The 19,038-nt window shown below is 32.7% G+C and overlaps 1 protein-coding gene across 6 annotated transcripts in view; it reads left to right on the top strand.

Moving 5' to 3' along the window:
* Positions 1-19,038, top strand: part of ATRX (ATRX, chromatin remodeler) — a 261,938-nt gene that overhangs the window by 164,209 nt on the left and 78,691 nt on the right. For all 6 annotated transcript variants that reach the window (XM_015588100.2, XM_015588104.2, XM_015588103.2 and 3 more), the window contains 5 exons: positions 2,353-2,528; positions 3,880-3,997; positions 14,756-14,886; positions 15,407-15,495; positions 15,612-15,784. In XM_015588100.2, coding sequence (XP_015443586.1) covers positions 2,353-2,528; positions 3,880-3,997; positions 14,756-14,886; positions 15,407-15,495; positions 15,612-15,784 — 687 coding nt within the window. The remainder of the gene's footprint in view (positions 1-2,352; positions 2,529-3,879; positions 3,998-14,755; positions 14,887-15,406; positions 15,496-15,611; positions 15,785-19,038) is intronic.

Here is a 19,038-nt window from a genome sequence, read left to right on the forward strand (position 1 = left end):
TTGGTCCCTTAATAGTGTCCTATATCCTCCTTAAATTATTTTTATAGTCTTGGCATCTTTTTTCTTGCCATTCTGATTGAGGGTCCTTGGCTTTCCCATCCTCTGTATTGGTGGTTCGATCCTCTTCTTTATCCACTTTGTTGATTCCATATAATATACTTTTCATCTCAGATAATGTGTTTTTCATTTCTGACTGGTTCCCTTTTATAATTTCCATTTCAATTTTAATGTATTTGTTTAATCTTTTTGTTAAAGTTCTCAATGAGTTCATGTCCACTTTTCTTAATTTCATTGAGCATCTTTATAAGTAGTGTTTAGGACTCTGTATCACTTAGATTGTTTGATTCCATTATTCCTGGATCTCAGTTATATTCTCTCATATGGTTTCCTCTTCTTTGTCTTCCCGTTTTGGCTGCCTTTCTGTGTCCTTTTCTATGTACTAAGCAAAGTTCTTAAGTCTCCTGGTCTTATTAGTGTGGCTTTGTGTGGTAGGTGTCCAATGGCACAGTCCTGAGAGGGGTTCAGCTGCAGGCCAAGTTTTGCCCCAGCCTCTATCCTTCTGGGGCCACCTGTTAAGATTCAGCAAGCAATCCACAGATGCTATGCTTATAGTTGCCTCAAAAGGCCACACCAGAAACTGAGGCCACCTGCCTCCAGTGTGAGTGTAGGTGTTGCTCAGCAAGGGTCACCTGACTAAGGGAGGACACACTGGATGTGGCTTTGATGGGGCTGTGAGTTGGGGGAGGCAGAGTCCTAGAGAATCCTTTGGTCGGAGTGACCTCTGTTATCCAGTTTGATGACGTCTCCTCTATGGTAGGGCTGTGTCCGCACACTGGGAGGGAGTAGGGCTCAACAGAGGAACAGTTGATACCACCGGCTCCTCTGTATAGAGCAAGTCTCACCTCAGCCCTCACTCTGACAACTCAGTGTACCCCTGTAAGTCCCCGCACAGCCGAACCGGCACTGGTGCTCAGAGCGAGCAGGTTCGTCACAACTAAAGTCGGAGACATGGCCCATTTAAGAGGCATCTGCAACTGCCGGCTACTGCTGACACAGCCTCTGTCCTACTCAACCGCTTGGAACCGGGCAACTTCATGTCCTCGCTCTTACCTTTGCAGGGTTGATTTCTTAGATTTCTCCCTAGTTGTATGGCTTGTTCATCTAGATCTCAGGTGATGTTCTCTTGCTGTTTGCTCCTCGTTTCTGTCACAACTTCAATTTGTCGCCAGAGGGATGAACAGAGCCTCTATCATCTATGCCATTTATTTTCTTCCCTCTCAAGTGGAATGCTTTATAAATATGAATGGTAAACCACAGTCAAGAGGTGTGCCATTGTGAGTGTTCAAACATAAATAAAGAATTTGAAATATATAAAGAGTGTCAGAAGTCTTAATGATTGCTTTAAGAGCACAACTAGATTTTTGACTTCAGGAGATACTGTAACACAATATGTCTAGATAGAACATTTCAAAGAAATGCTACATGTGAACATTTGAGGAAGGTGGAGATGAGAGAAGAATCCATATCACGATAGAGTTTGCTAAGGCGGAGGACAGGTGATGTGAACCGAGGGAATGACTTGTAATTTCTTTCTTTTTAGTATGTGTGTGGTGATACTAAAGAGGGAACATAAGGTTATTCAGCAAATTAATTGAAATTTCCCATTATAATCCATTATAATAGCTTTTTGTTATTTTTATGTTGTTTCCGTTCATTTAATATATTTATAGTAATTCAAGTGTTTTTTTTATTACTTATAATTCTGGTTATTATTTCACTTTAGTCTATATTTTATCTTTGTTTTTATCTGTTCCTATTTCCCCCTTTTTTGTTACCCTATTTATAGAAATACTATTTCACATCGTAGTCCTATTTGTATATGGTAAGTGGTCACTCTTTTAAGGACCTCTGGAACTAAATCAGTTAAAATAAAATTTGATATAGTAGCTTATTACCTGATTTTATTATTTTGACTCACATTCTATGTGTTTTTCACAAGATATCCTTGCTGACCATAAAATTATGGTTAAAAGTATAAAATACTTGTTTTGTCCTTCATATCTATTGTAAAGAATAGTGAGTTAGAATAAAATGTTCTTAGATTTTTAAAAAACATTTATGTCTAGAATTTAGAGTGGTTTTAATTTGAATTTCTCATCTGGTTTAGGTAATCCAGTTCTAGACCAGACTTATAACCAATGTTTAGTCTGCACTCAGTTTGGTGTTCTTCTTTTGTAGCTTAATTTTATTGCTTCCATGGCATGCATTTCTGACATGAACATTTTTTTCAGAGAACTTTTCTAAGTCCTTTTGCCATTTTTATTGTTAATGGACTAACATCTTCTCTTTTAGATCATTGCATGGTTAACTTTATTAAGGAAAATTTGCTTGGCTCCATTAAGGAGTTCAGGAATCGATTTATAAACCCAATCCAAAATGGTCAGTGTGCAGATTCTACCATGGTGGATGTCAGAGTAATGAAAAAACGTGCTCACATTCTCTATGAGATGTTAGCTGGATGCGTTCAGGTACAAATACATTCAAAAGTAATAAAATATTGTTACTTTATTGTATTGCAATTCTAAAGTGTTTTCTGAATGTAAACTTTATTTTGTTTTCTTCCCCCTTTTTCAGTATACAGTTTTATAGTTAAATCTCCTTGCATTGTCTTCAAAAGTTTATGCAACACTGACTTTAAAAAAAGTTTCATTGAAACGTTTAGAACATAATTGATGAATTCATTGGCCAAATATTGGCTTCATATTTTAATGTTATTGTTAGATTCCTCATCCTTAAGATAGGGAATATGTAAAATGAACATAGGTATTACAATTAAGAAGTTCTTATGCTCACCCTAAATTTATAGTATTCTTAATCTCACTTATTTGAAATGGTTGTAGGAAAGGCAATTATGAATTATAAGAGGTGCTGTTTTTAATGTAATCCTGAAGAAACAGTTTTATTATTGTCAAGTACATACCAAAACCTGAATGGTCTAGTAGTAGTGTTTACATATGGATCTTCGGTGAACCTATATTAATGAATGGATAAGTATGTAGAGACTGAGCCAGCAGTTAATAGATCTCAAGATTCACACTTTTTCTTCCAACACTAGATACTAATGGTATCCACAAAGATGTTGTAACAAATAAGATAGGCTCTCCTTCTGCCTGGATATTACTACCATCATATAAGGCAAAGTCATTCTGTTTTTTTCAGGTTGGCTATAGGTAGGTACTAGCAAGTACTGTTTATGTATTACTGCGACTACCTAGGCAGCGTTTTTTTGGTTTAGGTAGTCATTTGTATCTTGTATATTAGTGTTCTTTCTTTCGTATTCCTATAATTAATTGTTTCAAGAGTGCTTATACATGGCTTGCTTTCTCAATTGGGCGAAGATTCCCCCTGGATTTGTGTCATCCTCTGGCATGTTGGCACATCTTAAACAAAGGACAACCCAGACTATATCTGACTTTGATTCACCTGTTTTACCGTATGATTAAAGCAAGTGTTTTTGTAGCACTACCCACTACATCCCCTTCCCACCATTTTTTCTTTTTCTTTTTTATATATAGAGGAGACCATTTGAAAACCTAAATTGTTCACTTGGTAATATGACCAATTTAATTTAAAAGCTATGTTGCAGTATTTTTTTTTATAAGTACATCATATTGTGTAGTCATATGAAATACATTAACAATAATCATATAGGAGTCATTGATTAAAGAGACTAAATATGTTTAAGAAGATGTTTTCTTATATGTTTGGTACCTATTTTTGTGTATCTTTCAGTTTCAAGCAATGATAATTCTTAGAGTAATTAATTCCTGTCATATATTTAGGTTAACTAATTTTCATTCTCTATCTTGTTAATTACAGAGGAAAGATTATACAGCATTAACAAAGTTCTTGCCTCCGAAACATGAATATGTGTTAGCGGTGAGAATGACTCCTATTCAGTGCAAGCTCTATCAGTACTACTTAGATCATTTAACAGGTAACAATTTTACTTAGTTTATTGTTTATATCTTTTCTCTAAAGACATTCTTTTTCTGTAGAATGCTGTCTTGGTAAGTTTACCATGTCAGTTGTTCTTTTTCAGTTTTACATTTGAATAAAATAGGTATGCTTATTTTGTAAAAGCACAAAATATTTCTAATTAACAAATATTAATATTGTCAAAATAAAATTAAGGAATAAACTGGTGAAAAACCATATACACCATATATGAATAATGCCCTTAATTTGTGAAGAGCTTTTGTTTCAGAAAAATCATGAATGAATAAATCCATAAAGGATACATAAAATTCCAGTATATTATTAGAAAAACACTCAACCACATTAATAATAGAAGGGATGTAGTTCAAATCCATGAAATCATATCTCAATTTTCAAATTGACAAAGGTTAAGGGAAAGGAAAAGGCAGAATGCTAGGCAGGGCATATGTTATGCTCCCATTGTTACAATAAAAATACATACAAATGCCTTAAATAAACCAAAATGTTAACAGAGATTGTTTTCTGGGTGGTTTCATTATGATCAACCTTTAGTTTATTTCTTACTCTTTTCTATGGGTTTTTAAAAAATACAGTGAGTACGTGTTGTTTTATCATCAATAAACTTGTGTGTGTGTCTGTCTGTGTGTCTGTGTGTGGAGTCATTGTGTGTCCAAAGTTGTCTCTGTTCACAGAACAAAATCTAGTCTGTTTGTCCTAGAGTGATATTTCTTACTTGTTGGTCACTTTATTCTGGTACCTTTCCTCAAATGATGTGTCAGGTTTATTTAGGGGATACAAGTTAGAAGATGCCTTTCAGCCATTGTGGATACAGTAATTGATAAAAAAATAATAGAGGGTGGAAGTGTGCACACAAAATGATGCTTCATATTATATCAATAGTTAAAGTGATGCTCTTCATAACAGCAGTGCATTTTATAGTGTAGAATAATGATGATGGTCCACAAGAATTGTTCGGCTTTATGGAAATCAAGATTTGAACATTAGTATTCTATAGAACTCCTTTTTTACTATATTATAAAAGCAATTTTCTTATTGACTTATGGAAGAAAATCACTTCTAATAAGGCACACATTTTCATTTGTATATCAATCAGAAGCTGTAAGTTTTATTATATCCTGTTTTGAATGACAATAGTTAAAGACATAAGTAATTAAATATAGTCATTTTAAAACTATATTTATATTATATAGTCATTTAATGAGAGAATTGCTTTGTAGTTTAAGAAAGAGGGAGTAATAAAGGGTATTAAATTTGGTCATTTAATAATTTTTTCCCATTTAAAATTTTGTTTTAGGGAAAGTACTAGCTTACAGTGTTTTCAAATATTAGAGAATCAGCTGTCCTTAATAACCAATAGCAAAATGTTAATAGCTCATGTATAGATATTAAAATGTACTCTTTTGAAAGCAATGCAAAATTTAAGAATTGAGGTAATCTAGTTCTTTGTGACTTTAATTGATAGGAATAAATATATAAGTGCTGATTGCCAAAATTTCAAAACTCTGAAAGGTATGAATGTTAAATTACAGTTTGGTGCCATGAATCTTTCAGTCATGTAGAGATCTGGGGTTTCCCCCATATTAAATTTGACATTTTATTTCCTTAATGTAGAATAACCTGAGTTAATAGCCCCTTGGAGAAAACTTCCATAAAAGGACAAATGGATTATATCTTGATTCTAACTACAAACCATCACAGTATTTCTCCCAAAATGTCTCACATATTTTACTTGCATTTAAAATGTTTGATATTTTATCTGTTAAAAATTCCAAAAATTCTTTTGTTTCTATATTCGACTCCTTTTATTTTTTAATGAAAAATTATTGGGGTGGCATTGATCAACAAAATCCAGTAAGTTTCAAGTGTACAATTCAACAGTATGTTGTATACATATTGCATTGTGTGTTCACCACCCATAGTTAGATTTCCTTTTGTCACCAAATATTTGACCCCTTTAACCTATCTACATCCTCTCTTCCCTTCTTCTCTCTGGTATCCACTAATCCACTGTCCATGTCCATGAGTGTATTTGACTACTTTTAGATTGTACTTAGTGTTAAGAAGTTTGTTTAAATTTTGCTTTTAATACTAGCAATAGTTTGATGTTAAGTTTAGTAGTGATCATTTGTAATATATTTAATATTTGCAGAATTAACATCATAAGAGACTTTTAATGAATTTCAAGGAAATTAAAATCATCTTAACTTTCCTTTGTTCCCTTTTTTCAGTATGATCCTGCAGTCTTCCTTTTACCGTCAGGTAGCAGAAGTTTATATTTACACGTAAGCCTCTGCCTTCAGTAAACACTTCAGGTTTTATACATGTGGATACTTAGTTTTTATTAAGTAAACGTTAGCCTGATTTTAAGTTTAAATCAATATTAAAATCAATACACTGTCTTAAGGCATGCAAAAATGGAACACATGAAATGACAACCCACAGAATGTGAGAAAAAATTTGTAAGTCATATATCTGATAAGGGATTAATATCCAGAATATATAAAGAACTCCAACAATTCAACAGCAAAACAAACAGCCCAATTAAAAAATGGGCAAAGGACTTCAACAGACATTTCTCTAAAGAAGATATACAAATGGCTAATAAGCACATGAAAGGATATTCTACATCATCACTAGTTATTAGAGAAGTGCAAATCAAATACATGAGATACACTTCATACCTGATAGGATAGTTGCTATAAAAAATAAGAAAAAAATAACAAGTGTTGGCATAGATGTGGAGAAATTAGAACCCTGGTACATTGCTGGTGGGAATGTAAAATGATACAGCTCCTGTGGAAAAAGCAGTGTGGCAGTTCTTCAGAGTTAAATGCAGAATTACCATATGATCCAGCAATTCCACTTTTAGATATATACCCAAAATAATTGAAAGCAGGAACTCAAACAGATACTTGCATGCTCATGTTTATATAGCAGCATTATTCATAATAGCCACAAAGATGGAAGCAACCCAAGTGTCCATCAGTGGATGAATAGATGAACTAAGTGTGATATATTTACAATAGAATATTATTTAATCTTTTAAGAAGGAAAATTCTGACACGTTACAACATGAGCGAATCCTGAAGACATCATGCTAGGTGAAATGAGCCAGATAGAAAAGGACAAATATTGTATGATTCCACTTAGTGGTACCTAGAGTAGTCAGATTTATAGCTGCAGAAGGTAGAATGGTGGTTACCAGGGGCTAGGGGAGGAGGGAATACATAGTTATTTTTAATGGGTACAGAGTTTCTATTTAGGATGATGAAAAAAATTTAGAAATGAAAAATGGTGATGGTTGCACAACATTGTGATTTTCTTAATGCCACTGAATTTTACTCTAAATGGAGAGCAATAATGTGCTTTGTCTCTAAAATATACATCCGTCCAATTGCCACCCTTCAGACATTGATTTAGTGCATATGGAGTAGGGCTCAAACATCTGCATTTTTATATGCCCTACAGGTGATTTTGATGCACTCTCAGTTTAAGAACCACTGCTCTGAATGATGCTCAACAATCCTGGCCATCAGAGAAACAAATCAAAATTTCAATGATATTGTTCTTCATTACTCACTAGGATGGCTATAATACAAAAAATAGGAAAAACAGGTGATGAGGATATGGAGGAATTGGAACCGTTATGTATCACTGGTGTGGAATGTCAAATGGTGTAATGGATATGGAACACAATTTGGCAGTTTTTTGAAAGGTTAAGTGTGGAGTTACTATATGACCCAGTAATTACATTCCTAGATGTATACCCAATAGAAATGAAAACATACTTCCACACAAAGATTTATATACCAGTGTTCATAGCAGCATTATTCATGATAGTCAAGACCTAAAAACAACTGATATGTTCATTACCTGGTGAATTGATAAACAAAAGTAGTATACAGATGTAATAGAACAATACTTTGAAATCAAAAGGAAAGAATTACTGATACATGTTACAATACATATCACCTAGAAAACATATGATAAGTTAAAGCAGCCAGTCACAAATGACCACATGTTGTATGATTCCTTATATATGAACTACCCAAAGTAGAAAAATCTGTAGAGACAAAGTAGATTAATAGTTTTCTAGGGCTGCGGGAGGAATAAGGAAATTGGGGGATGATGGCTTAGGAGTGTAGGGTTTCTTTTTGGGGTGATGAAAATATTTTAAAAACTAGATTTTGGTGATGGTTGCACAACTCTGAATAACTAAATGCCATTGAATTGTGTTCTCTAAATGGTAAATTGTGTGATATGTGGAATATATCTCAAAACCTAAAAACTTAGTGTTTTTTTTAAATCTAGTTTTATTCAGTTTTATTTGGTTATTTCCAGCTAATTGTTAAGTCTTTGATTTCCTATATCTTCTGTGTAGTTTCAAGATTGTCTTGAACATTTCTTTAAACAATTATAAACTGATCATTCCAGTTTCTGAAATCCTTCTATGTCTCTTTCATGTCTTTCTTTCTCTCCCTTTCCCACCTCTCTCCCTCCCTCCCCCTTCCTTCGCTCCCTCCCCCTCCTGTTTCCGTCAGTTTTCAGGCATACTGCCTTGTTTACCTGTATGTTTAAGTACTTTTGACCACAAGTTTCTATTATTTCTTAGACTATTATATATGTGGGAACTCTTTGAGGCATAGGATAAAGATTGGGTACTTCAGAAAGGATTTGCAATTGTTTCTGCTGGGGGTCTGGGGATATTATTAGTCTAAGATTCCTCTATATTACAATCTGTGCTTGAAGCTTTTAAAACTCTTAAGTCAGGTTAATTGACCATATTAAGCGAAGATTCGTTTCTACATTCTCTATTGTGTTCCATTGATCTGTGTGCCTTTTTTTTTTTTGCCAGTACTACAGTGTTTTGATTACTATAGCTTTGTGGTGTAGTTAGAAATCAGTGACTATGATACCTCCAACTTTGTTCTTTCTCAAGATTGCTTTGCCTGTTCAGGATCTTTTGTGGTTTCATATAAATTTTAGGATTATTTGTTCTAGTTCTGACAAGAATGGCATCGGTATTTTGATAGGGACTGCATTGAGTTTGTAGATTGCTTTGGGTGTATGGACATTTTAATGATATTAATCCTTCTGATCCATGAGCACAGTTTATCCTTCCATTTATTTATGTCCTCTTCATTTTCTTTTTTCAGAGTCTTACAGTTTTTTGAGTACAGGTCTTTCACCTCATTGGTTAATTCATTCCTGTGTATTCTCGTTATAAATGGGTTATTTTCTTAACTTCTCCTTCTGATAGTTGGTTATTGGTTTATAGAATGCAGAAGATTTCTGTATATTAATTTTACATGGTGAATTAATCTATGACAAAGGAGGCAATAATAGGCAATGGGGAAATGACAGTCTCTTCAAAAGCAATATTGAGAAAACTGGACACCTTACACAAAAATCAACTCAGAATGGATTAAGACTTAAATGTGAGACCCAAAACCATAAAACTAGAAGAAAACATAGGCAATAAATGCTTTGAATTTGGTATTAGCAGTATATTTTTGGATATGTCTTCTAACAAGAGCAAAAATAAATTAATACGTCTACATCAAACTAAAAAGCTTCTACCCAATGAAGGAAACCATCAACAAAATAAAGAGACAACCTAGTGAATGGGAGAAAAGATTTGCAAATGATATATCAATAATGGGTTAATATCCAAAATATAAAAGTAACTTATATAACTCAAAACCAAAACAACAATCCAATTAAAAAATGGGCAGGAGGACCTGAATAGGCATTTCTCCAAAGAAGACATATGGACGGCAAATAGACATATGAAAATAGGCTCAACATCACTAATCATCAGAGAAATGCAAATTAAAGTGATCTAATTAAGATATCAACTCACACCTTTCAGAATGACTATCATAAATCAAAAAACAAGTGTTGGCGAAGATGTGATGAAAAGGGAACTCTCTGCACTGTTGGTAGGATTGCAAATTGGTACAGCCACTATGGAAAACAGTTTAGTGGTTCAAGCTACCTTATTACCCAGCAATTTCAATTCTGAGTATTCATCCAAACAAATCCAAACACTAATTTGAAAAGATATATATACTACTTTGTTCATTAAAACACTATTTACAATAGCTAAGATATGGAAGCCACTGAAGTACCCATCAAGAGATAACGATAAAGAAGCAGTGGTATATATATACATATATATATATACACATATGTATATATATGTATATATATATGAATATTACTGAGCCATAAAAAATAAAATCTTAATATTTGTGACAAGGATGGACCTACAGTGTATTATGCACCCCCATGTTCACTGCAGCGCTATTTACAATAGCCACAATTTAAAGTGCTCATCAATACATGATTGGATAAAGAAGCTGTACTTACATGCAGTAGAATATTACTCGACCATAAAAAAATGAAAGTTTACCATTTACAACAACATGGATGGTCCAGAGGGTATTATGGGTGGTCCTAGAGACTAAGTGAAATAAGTCAGACACAGAAAGACAAATACTATATGGTTTCACTTATATGTGGTATCTAAAGAACAAAATATACAAACAAAACAGAAACAGACTCATAGAAGCAGAGAACAACTAATGTTCTGCCAGATAGGAGGAGGGTTGGAAGCTAGTTAGAAAAGGTGAAAGAGATAAGACATACAAATTGGTAGTTACAAAATAGTCATGGGAATGTGAAGTACAGCATAGGGAATATCGCCAGAAATATTGTAATAACTGTATAGTGCCAGGTGGGTACGAGACTAATCAGGAGGATCACTTTCTAAATTATTTGTGTCTAACCACTTTGCTGTACACCTGAAATTCATATAAAATAATATTGAATGTCAACTCTAATTGAAAAATTAAAATTAAAAAAATTAAAAAAATGTATATCACTTCAATCTCTGCCATTTCATCTATGTCATTTTATGTCATCATATCACTTCTGATTCTTACTTCCGAATCCCTCTTATAGGGACCATTGTGGTTGCATTGGACTCACCCCTGATAATCTAGAATCATCGTCTTCATTTTAGGGTTCTTATCTTGATTGTATCTGCACAGTCTCTTTTGCCATGTAGAATAACATTCATGGATGCCTGGGATTAGGATGTGACTATGTTTGGGGAACCATTATTCACTTTACCATGGACCTCATGATAATATCTCATATAGAAACCGTAGATGTAAATGAAGATCAATGATAGATTGTCATTCTTAATTTATTATTTATTGACCTGCCTTTTTTGTGCTTGTTTTTCCAAATAAAACCATTTAGGGTTAAAACATTTTTTTTAAAAAGAATGATTCAGTAATAATTGTCAATGCTCTTTTTAAATTTTATTTTATTATTAGTTTCAAGTATACAGTACATTGGTTAGACATTTTTATAATTTATAAGCCAATCCCCCTAATTACTCTTTCCTCTGGCTCTCCACTTAGCTGTTACATTAATGCTAAGTACATTCCCTATGTCGTGCTCCCCATCCCCGGGACCATCTATCAGCTACTAATTTGTCCTACTTTAACCCTTCCCCTTTTCTCTCAGCTCTCCAACCCCTCTCCTCTCTGGCCATCACCAAATTGTCCTCTATATTTGTGAGTCTGTTTTTGATTAGTTCTTTTTGTTCCTTAGATTCCACATATAAGTGAAATCATATGGTATTTATCTTTCTCTGTCTGACTTATTTCACTCAGCATAATAACTTCTAGGTCCATCCATGTTGTTACAAATGGTAAGATTTCATTCTTTTATATGGCTGAGTCATGTTCCATTGTATATATGTACTACATCTTCTTTATCCAATCATTTACCAATGACATTTAGTTTTCTTCCATATCTTGGCTATATGACATTTTCTGTCTCTCTATTTCTTTCTCCCCCCCACATCACCTCCCCATAATCTGATTTCATAGAATTTGCTAGAAAATCTGAGAGTAAATTTGCAGTTGATTGAATTATTTACTCTCAAGTCTTTGTAGCTATAAAAATCAGCAGACCTGCACTTTGCACCATAATTGGTGCATGCACCTTGTCAGCTTGAAAACAGCACTCTTGCATAAGATCATTGCTCACATTATAAGCTTTGCATCCAGACTACTTTTGTGCCATCATCCAGTCACATGTCAAACTTGTCAATTCATTTATATTTGATAAGTGTGAAAATGATGAGCAGCATTGGATTGTTTGTTGTTTTTTTTTTTTTGTCGTTAAGTTGTATGAGTTCTTTATATATTTTGGATATTAACCTTTTATTAGATGTATCATAAGTGAATATCTTCTCCCATTCAGTTGGTCGTCCTTTCATTTTGTTGATGGTCTTCTTTGCTGTACAAAAAGTTTTTTGTTTGTTGTAGTCCCATTTGTTTATTTTTTCTTTTGTTTCCTTTGCCTGTTGACAAATATCTAAAAAGAAATTACTGTTAGCAACATCAGAGAGTTTACTGCCTGTGTTTTCTTCTAGAAGTTTTATGGTTTCAGGCCTTACATTTAAGTCTTTAATCCACTTTGAGTCTATTCTTGTACATGGTGTAAGAGGGTGGTCCAGTTTCAGTTTTTTGCATATATCTGTCCAATTTTCCCAGCACTATTTATTAAGGAGACTGTCTTTACCCCAGTCATTGCTCTTTTGAGTAGAAAACATTTTTCTGCAGATGTTTATTTGGCCAGTTTATTAGCATATCTTTTTTATTTGATTCCCATTTCTCACACAAAAAATCAACTCTAGTACAAAGTCAATAGGGTAGGTAGAACTACAGTTTCTCTTTAGGAATTTCCTTCCATTTTATTCTACAGCCAGTTGCACCTAAAGTCTTATATAATATTTAGGATATGTAGAAAAGTAGTTCCCCTCCCCCCAAAATTAACTCTTTAGTCAGTGTTTCTTATAGAATAAAATAGTAGTTTTTAGTTTACCTTTTTTTGAAATCTCTTTCCTTTACATTAATTTTCAAGACTAATAAGGCTTTAAATAATGGCAAGAACAGCTAGGCAGAAGATTGACAAGGAGATAGAAGACTTGAAAAATACATTAAATCAATTAGATCTAATAGATATCTATAGAATTCTCCATCCAACAGGAGCAGAATACACATTCCTCTTAAGTGCATATGGAACGTTCTCCAAGATATGTCATATTTTAGACCATCAAGTAAGCCTCAATAAATAAAAGATAAAATCACAGAAAATATTTTCTCTAACCACATTGGGATGAAATTACAAACCAATAATTGAAGGAAAGTTGGAAAATTCACAGATATGTATAAGTGACCCACTCCTAAAGAACCAATGGGTCAAAAAAGAAATCACAGTAAAATTAGGAAATATTTAAAGATAAATGAAAACAAAGCCATAAGGTTCTAAAATATGGGATGCAGGTAAAGCAGTGCTTAATGGGAAATATATAACTGTAAATGCCTGTGTTGAAGTATAAGATCTCAAATTTATAATCCAACTTTCTACCTTACGAAACTAAAATAAGAGCAAACTAAATGTAAAGACAGTAAAAGGAAGTAAATAATAAAGACTACAACAGAAATACATATAAAAAAAAAACCAAAATCATTGAAACCATATGTTGGTTCTTTGAGAAGATAACAATAGATAACTCTTTAGCTGTACTTATAAACTAATAAAGGGAGAAGTCACAGCTAAAATCAGAAATGAAATACCATCACTGCTGACCTTAACAGAAATAAAAGAATTATAAAAGAATGCTATGAAGACTTGTATATCAAGAAATGAGATAACCTCATTTTTACAGCAATGATTTCTATCATACGCAGTAGAAATACCTCTAATCAGTCTTAATAATCAGTACCACATTTTTATTTTTATTAGTGTTTCATGTCATTACTACATTTTCTTGTCATTAATGGAGGCATGACTTACTCATTTTCAATGAATTTACATCTTTCAAAACTGGACAGAAAAACTTGCTTAGATGCTGTTTTTTACTCTTAATCAGCTTGTTTTATTGCTTTTTACTCCCTTGATAATTTTGTCATATTAATGAAATGTGCACTTATTTTCATTTAACTTTCATAGAAAAAATGTAATTTTGTTGAAATTACTCTGGCAGAAGAAATCTAATGTTTTCAACATGAAAAACAAATATTAGAAGTACTTTTTTTGTGTAAGATTAGTTGTAAAGAGTTGCCGAAGGACTGTATACAGAGAGAGGCTTTATGTAAAACAGGAGTTTGTAGTCTAAGGGTCCATGGATAGAATTTATGGGGTATATGAATCTGAATAAGAAAAATTACATATTAATATTCACTAACCGCCAACAAATGTGTAGCATTTTTTCCAATTATGCATGTAGGCATCAAACCATAGTAAGATTAGTTATAACTGTGTCTTCGTTACCAATAGAAATTAGAAATATTTCTATATATTATTGTTAATGGTCTCTCAAAATTATTTACCTTTATTAATACTTCAAAATTTCAGATACTTGTTAGACTTGTTTCTGTATATTTTTTTATTTAATGCATTAATAAAGTACACATATTACTGTATCACAGATTTGTTTTCTAATGTTTTGATAATTTCCATGTAAGGTTATTTTTTGATAATCCTATTTATTTTATGTGTTCCAAAACATTAAGAAAGAGGGTCTGTAAGCTTTTCTACACTGCCAAAGGAGTTCATGGAACAAATAAAAGTTAAAACCTATAATTTAGGAACCTTAGTTGAAAGAGAATTCTTATGTCTTAACATTAACTGTTATTCTTTTGATTAGGCGTAGGTAATAGCAGTGAAGGTGGAAGAGGAAAAGCAGGTGCAAAACTTTTTCAAGATTTTCAGATGTTAAGTAGAATCTGGACTCATCCTTGGTGTTTACAGCTGGACTACATTAGCAAAGAAAATAAGGTAAATCAAGTAACCTAAAATTGATTAAAAGATCTGTTAGAAGCAGAATAACTTGAGGAAAAAAGTTGATCTATATAGACTTACTGCATATTCAAATTTTCTTTTGCTTTGTGGTACAGTAACTCAACCTATTTTATTCTAGTTAATTGCTATATGTTTGAATGCATTATGATTATGGAAGGAGTAGTCAGTGTTAATCTTAACATCTTTAATGACCATAATTAAAAGATCAAAACTAGGAAACTTTTGTGTAGTACTATTAACTAAACAACAGGCTTTAATTGAAATTTATTAGTTTTTGTACTTATGTCCTTTTTCTTTTTATGATCAATCCAAGACCTCACATTTGCATTTAGCAGTCATATCTGTCATGTCTCTTTTTTTTCCTAATTCATGATAGTTCCTCAGTTCTTCCTTATCTCATGACAATTAACTTAAGGAAATAAACCAACATCATCATAATTTCCAATATAAGTTGAAATAAACTATTAAAACACTCATAATATTTTTTTTTCTCTAGGGATATTTTGATGAAGACAGTATGGATGAATTTATAGCTTCGGATTCCGATGAAACCTCCATGAGTTTAAGCTCTGATGATTATACAAAGTAAATTGAATATTTTTGTGCCTTGGCACATTAAAAATCCCTGCTTGCTGATTGTCCTGATAATTGGCACTTGTGTCTTTACTATGCTTTCCTAATAGTTTGAATTTGTTCTTCAGAAAGAAGAAAACGAAGGGGAAAAAGGGGAAAAAAGGCAGTAGCTCAAGTGGAAGCGGCAGTGACAATGATGTTGAAGTGATTAAAGTCTGGAATTCAAGATCTCGAGGAGGTGGTGAAGGGAATATGGATGAAACAGGAAACAATCCCTCAGTTTCTTTAAAGCTGGAAGAAAGTAAGTCTAATGAATGTTACCTTTATAATGGAACATTGGTTTAGAAAATATGTCACTATTATGTCAGTGCTTTTTTCGGTTATTAATTTCCATTAGTTGGCTCAAAGGAATATCTTTCCTCAGTTGGTAAGCATCTAGGACAATCAGGTACACATAATAAGAAATATCTGATGAATGTTTAATTATAAGCAAGCATTGTGCTCTCTCTAATATTTAAAGGGATAAGGAAAAAAAAAGTAACATTATTTACATGTATACACCTAAACTCTTTATTATTTTCACTCCCATGTTTATCTACGTTAATTCTTGAGCAGCCTTCCAGTGTTGTTTATATCTTCATTTTTATTAATGATTTGTAGAGGTGAAATTCAGCTCTTCCTAGATAAATCCAATCTCAAAGCCACGTTGGTATTTTCACTTTATATATAAATAAGTGGAAGCATTTCAGGGAATCAAGTATAATTGTAATTAATTTTATATAGTGGAATTAGTTTTAATGGTTTAGTCTTTTCCTTTGTAATTTATAATTGTTGTCTACTTTAGGTTTCCCCTGTATCATGTACAATTTGTGTCACCTCTTTCGTTTTTCTTTCTGTTGTGCATAAGTGTACACACAGTGAAAGCTTTTGATTGAACTTTGTGATGGCTAAAGTCTTTACCTATATCTACATTTGAAGAATTAGTGTGGAGGCTCCATATTCTCCTAGTACAGCCTGACTAGGTATCTAGGAACTCTAAGGCTGAGACCAAATTATCTGAATATTAAAATAGCAAACCAAATATCTAATACCACGCAGTGTAAATACCTCTAGATATTTGGCATTTGGGAGTCATGGAGCAAAGCAGTTGACTGGGAAGAATAGAGTGATATGGGTGCCCGTTAGGTGAATGAACCTATACTCAAACAAGGTTGGCTGGTCCCAGGCCTGCAGCTGAACTGTTTTGGCAATTCCTTGATAAACATTTCTCTCTTCAGTACCTCCTTAGAATAGACAGATGGCATACCCCGTCTAAACCACAGACCCTGGCTTCTCTAAGAAATCAGGGGAATAGTAAAAATTAAACTACAAAATTTTTCTTCTTGTTCTTTTCTCTTGTTACCCCATAAAGATAGCTTATTATCAATGCTCGTCTTCCAATTAGATTTAAAGAATATTTTTCTAAGAATAGTAAAGGAATGGTTATAGATTAATTTAAGGTAATGGAAAGTTCCTGTTATCTCTTCCCTTGCTTTCCTAGTGTGCCTTTTCACTTAAAATTTTCCTCAGTCGTCCCTCACCTCATAATTAAACTCTAAATAGCTTAGAGTTTATGTGTTCCTGGGGATAATTTTTTAAAAATATTCTTGTTGAAATTTTTTCTCATGACTTATGGTTTGGAGAAGAGAGAGAGAGTAGACTTAACAGTATGTCTCATCTTGTGCTGTCTGAGGCATTAGAGTCACCTCCAGAAATGAGTAGCCTCTTCTATTATTCCTGGTGTGCTATATAAGTATTATCATTTTCTGTATATGCCATAATGTGAAAATGGTTGGAAAGAGCTGGGGCAGAGAGCAGTTGGCTATGTGTTGTAAACTTAGACAGGGAACACTGTGGGTTCCAAATGACAAACTTTGACTACTTTGTTTCATTTTAGCTGTGTACAGTCAAATAGAAGTCATTCATATATGGATGTATTTTATATTTTTTTGCGGCTATGTATCTGTATAGTTTATCAGAAACATTTTTAGAACAAATAGATAATGAAAATCTATTTTTCTTCTGTAGATCTAGATTAACTCCATATAGCATAGGAATATAGTCAATAAAATTGTAATAACTACGTATGGTGTCACATGAGTACTAGATTTATCAGAGTGATCACTTCATAAGGTATATAAATGTCTAATCACTATATTGTAAACCTGAAACCAATATAATATTGTATGCCAACTGTAATTGAAAAATTAAAAAAAAATATTAAAAAACCAACTATAGGCCCTGAAAAAAAAATACTTTCTTATAGTAAATGTAAGAAAACCTGAATAGGAAGTATTAAAGGGCCAAAATGTTGCACCTGGAATTTGAAATGGATATTAAATATGTAGTTGGCTTTGAGCTATAATATGATTTTCACTGCATATTTTTTTACTTCAAAGTTTCAGTTTAATTCTTCTGTAGTGGCTTTCTGAATTTTCTGAGAAGCAGAGTCTTGAATAAGTCATTTAAGTTTACCTTATAGAATCCTCATTTCTGTATTTTAGCATCTTATTGGAAGGACAGTTTTGTGACTATATAAACTATCAAAATATTTAATTTATTATTTCAATATTTTTAGAGTAAGCTTTATCAGTGAATATTTACATTTTAAAATGTATATAATTATTGTATGGATATCAACTTTTATGTTAGAATCCTTGTATATGATATAGGGCCATATTATTAGCACTAATATACCACATTTGTTTATTCAACAAATATTTATTGAGTGCTTACTATGTGTCATGCACTGCTCTAGAAGCTTGGATTATATCAGTGAACAAAATGTACTAATGGAGCTTACCAGTCTACTAGTACTACTGTGTAAATACATAGTATTTTAATGATATGCTACTTTATAAAGCTACAGTATATCTTGCTGTAAATATGGTAGTTAAATATATATTTAGAATGCTTCAAGAAATAAGGGGTAAAGGTGTTGCTTTCTATTTGTTTTATTTTCTTTGTGCCTTACCTTGTAGGCATTTTGTGCTATTTAAAGTGGATATTAAGGAGTGGCGTTGATTAATTTACTGTTACTTGTAGATATATACAGCACAAAATTATAACAGAAGTAATGAGTAGTCCATGAGAATGATGAAATAATATTCAGCATGAAATATGCTTTAGTTTTAATTACATATTCAGATTATTTATTAACTGGAGTAGCCCATATATTTTTGGATCACTTTTTATTTTTTAGATGTTACTGTAAGGCATTGCGATTATATCTAATAGGATCAAAATAAGAATATTGAGACTTCTTATCTAGCTGCCACACTTTTACTAACTTTCTGCCAACATTTTTTTGTTGCTGACATTTTCACCTTAGATAAATTTAGTAAATTTGGGTAACTATTGCTAAAGTTGTGCACAATGTGTAGAACTAGAGAATTCCCCCAAAGGCACTGGTTATTAGCCAGTTGATTAACTGTAGAAAGGAGTTTAGTCAACATTTGCTTGATAAGTTGTTGGCAGGGGTCCCCAAGACCACCCACAGGTTTGTTGATTCACAGG

Source organism: Pteropus alecto, unplaced genomic scaffold (assembly GCF_000325575.1).
Source record: "Pteropus alecto unplaced genomic scaffold, ASM32557v1 scaffold374, whole genome shotgun sequence".
Lineage (NCBI taxonomy): Eukaryota > Metazoa > Chordata > Mammalia > Chiroptera > Pteropodidae > Pteropus > Pteropus alecto.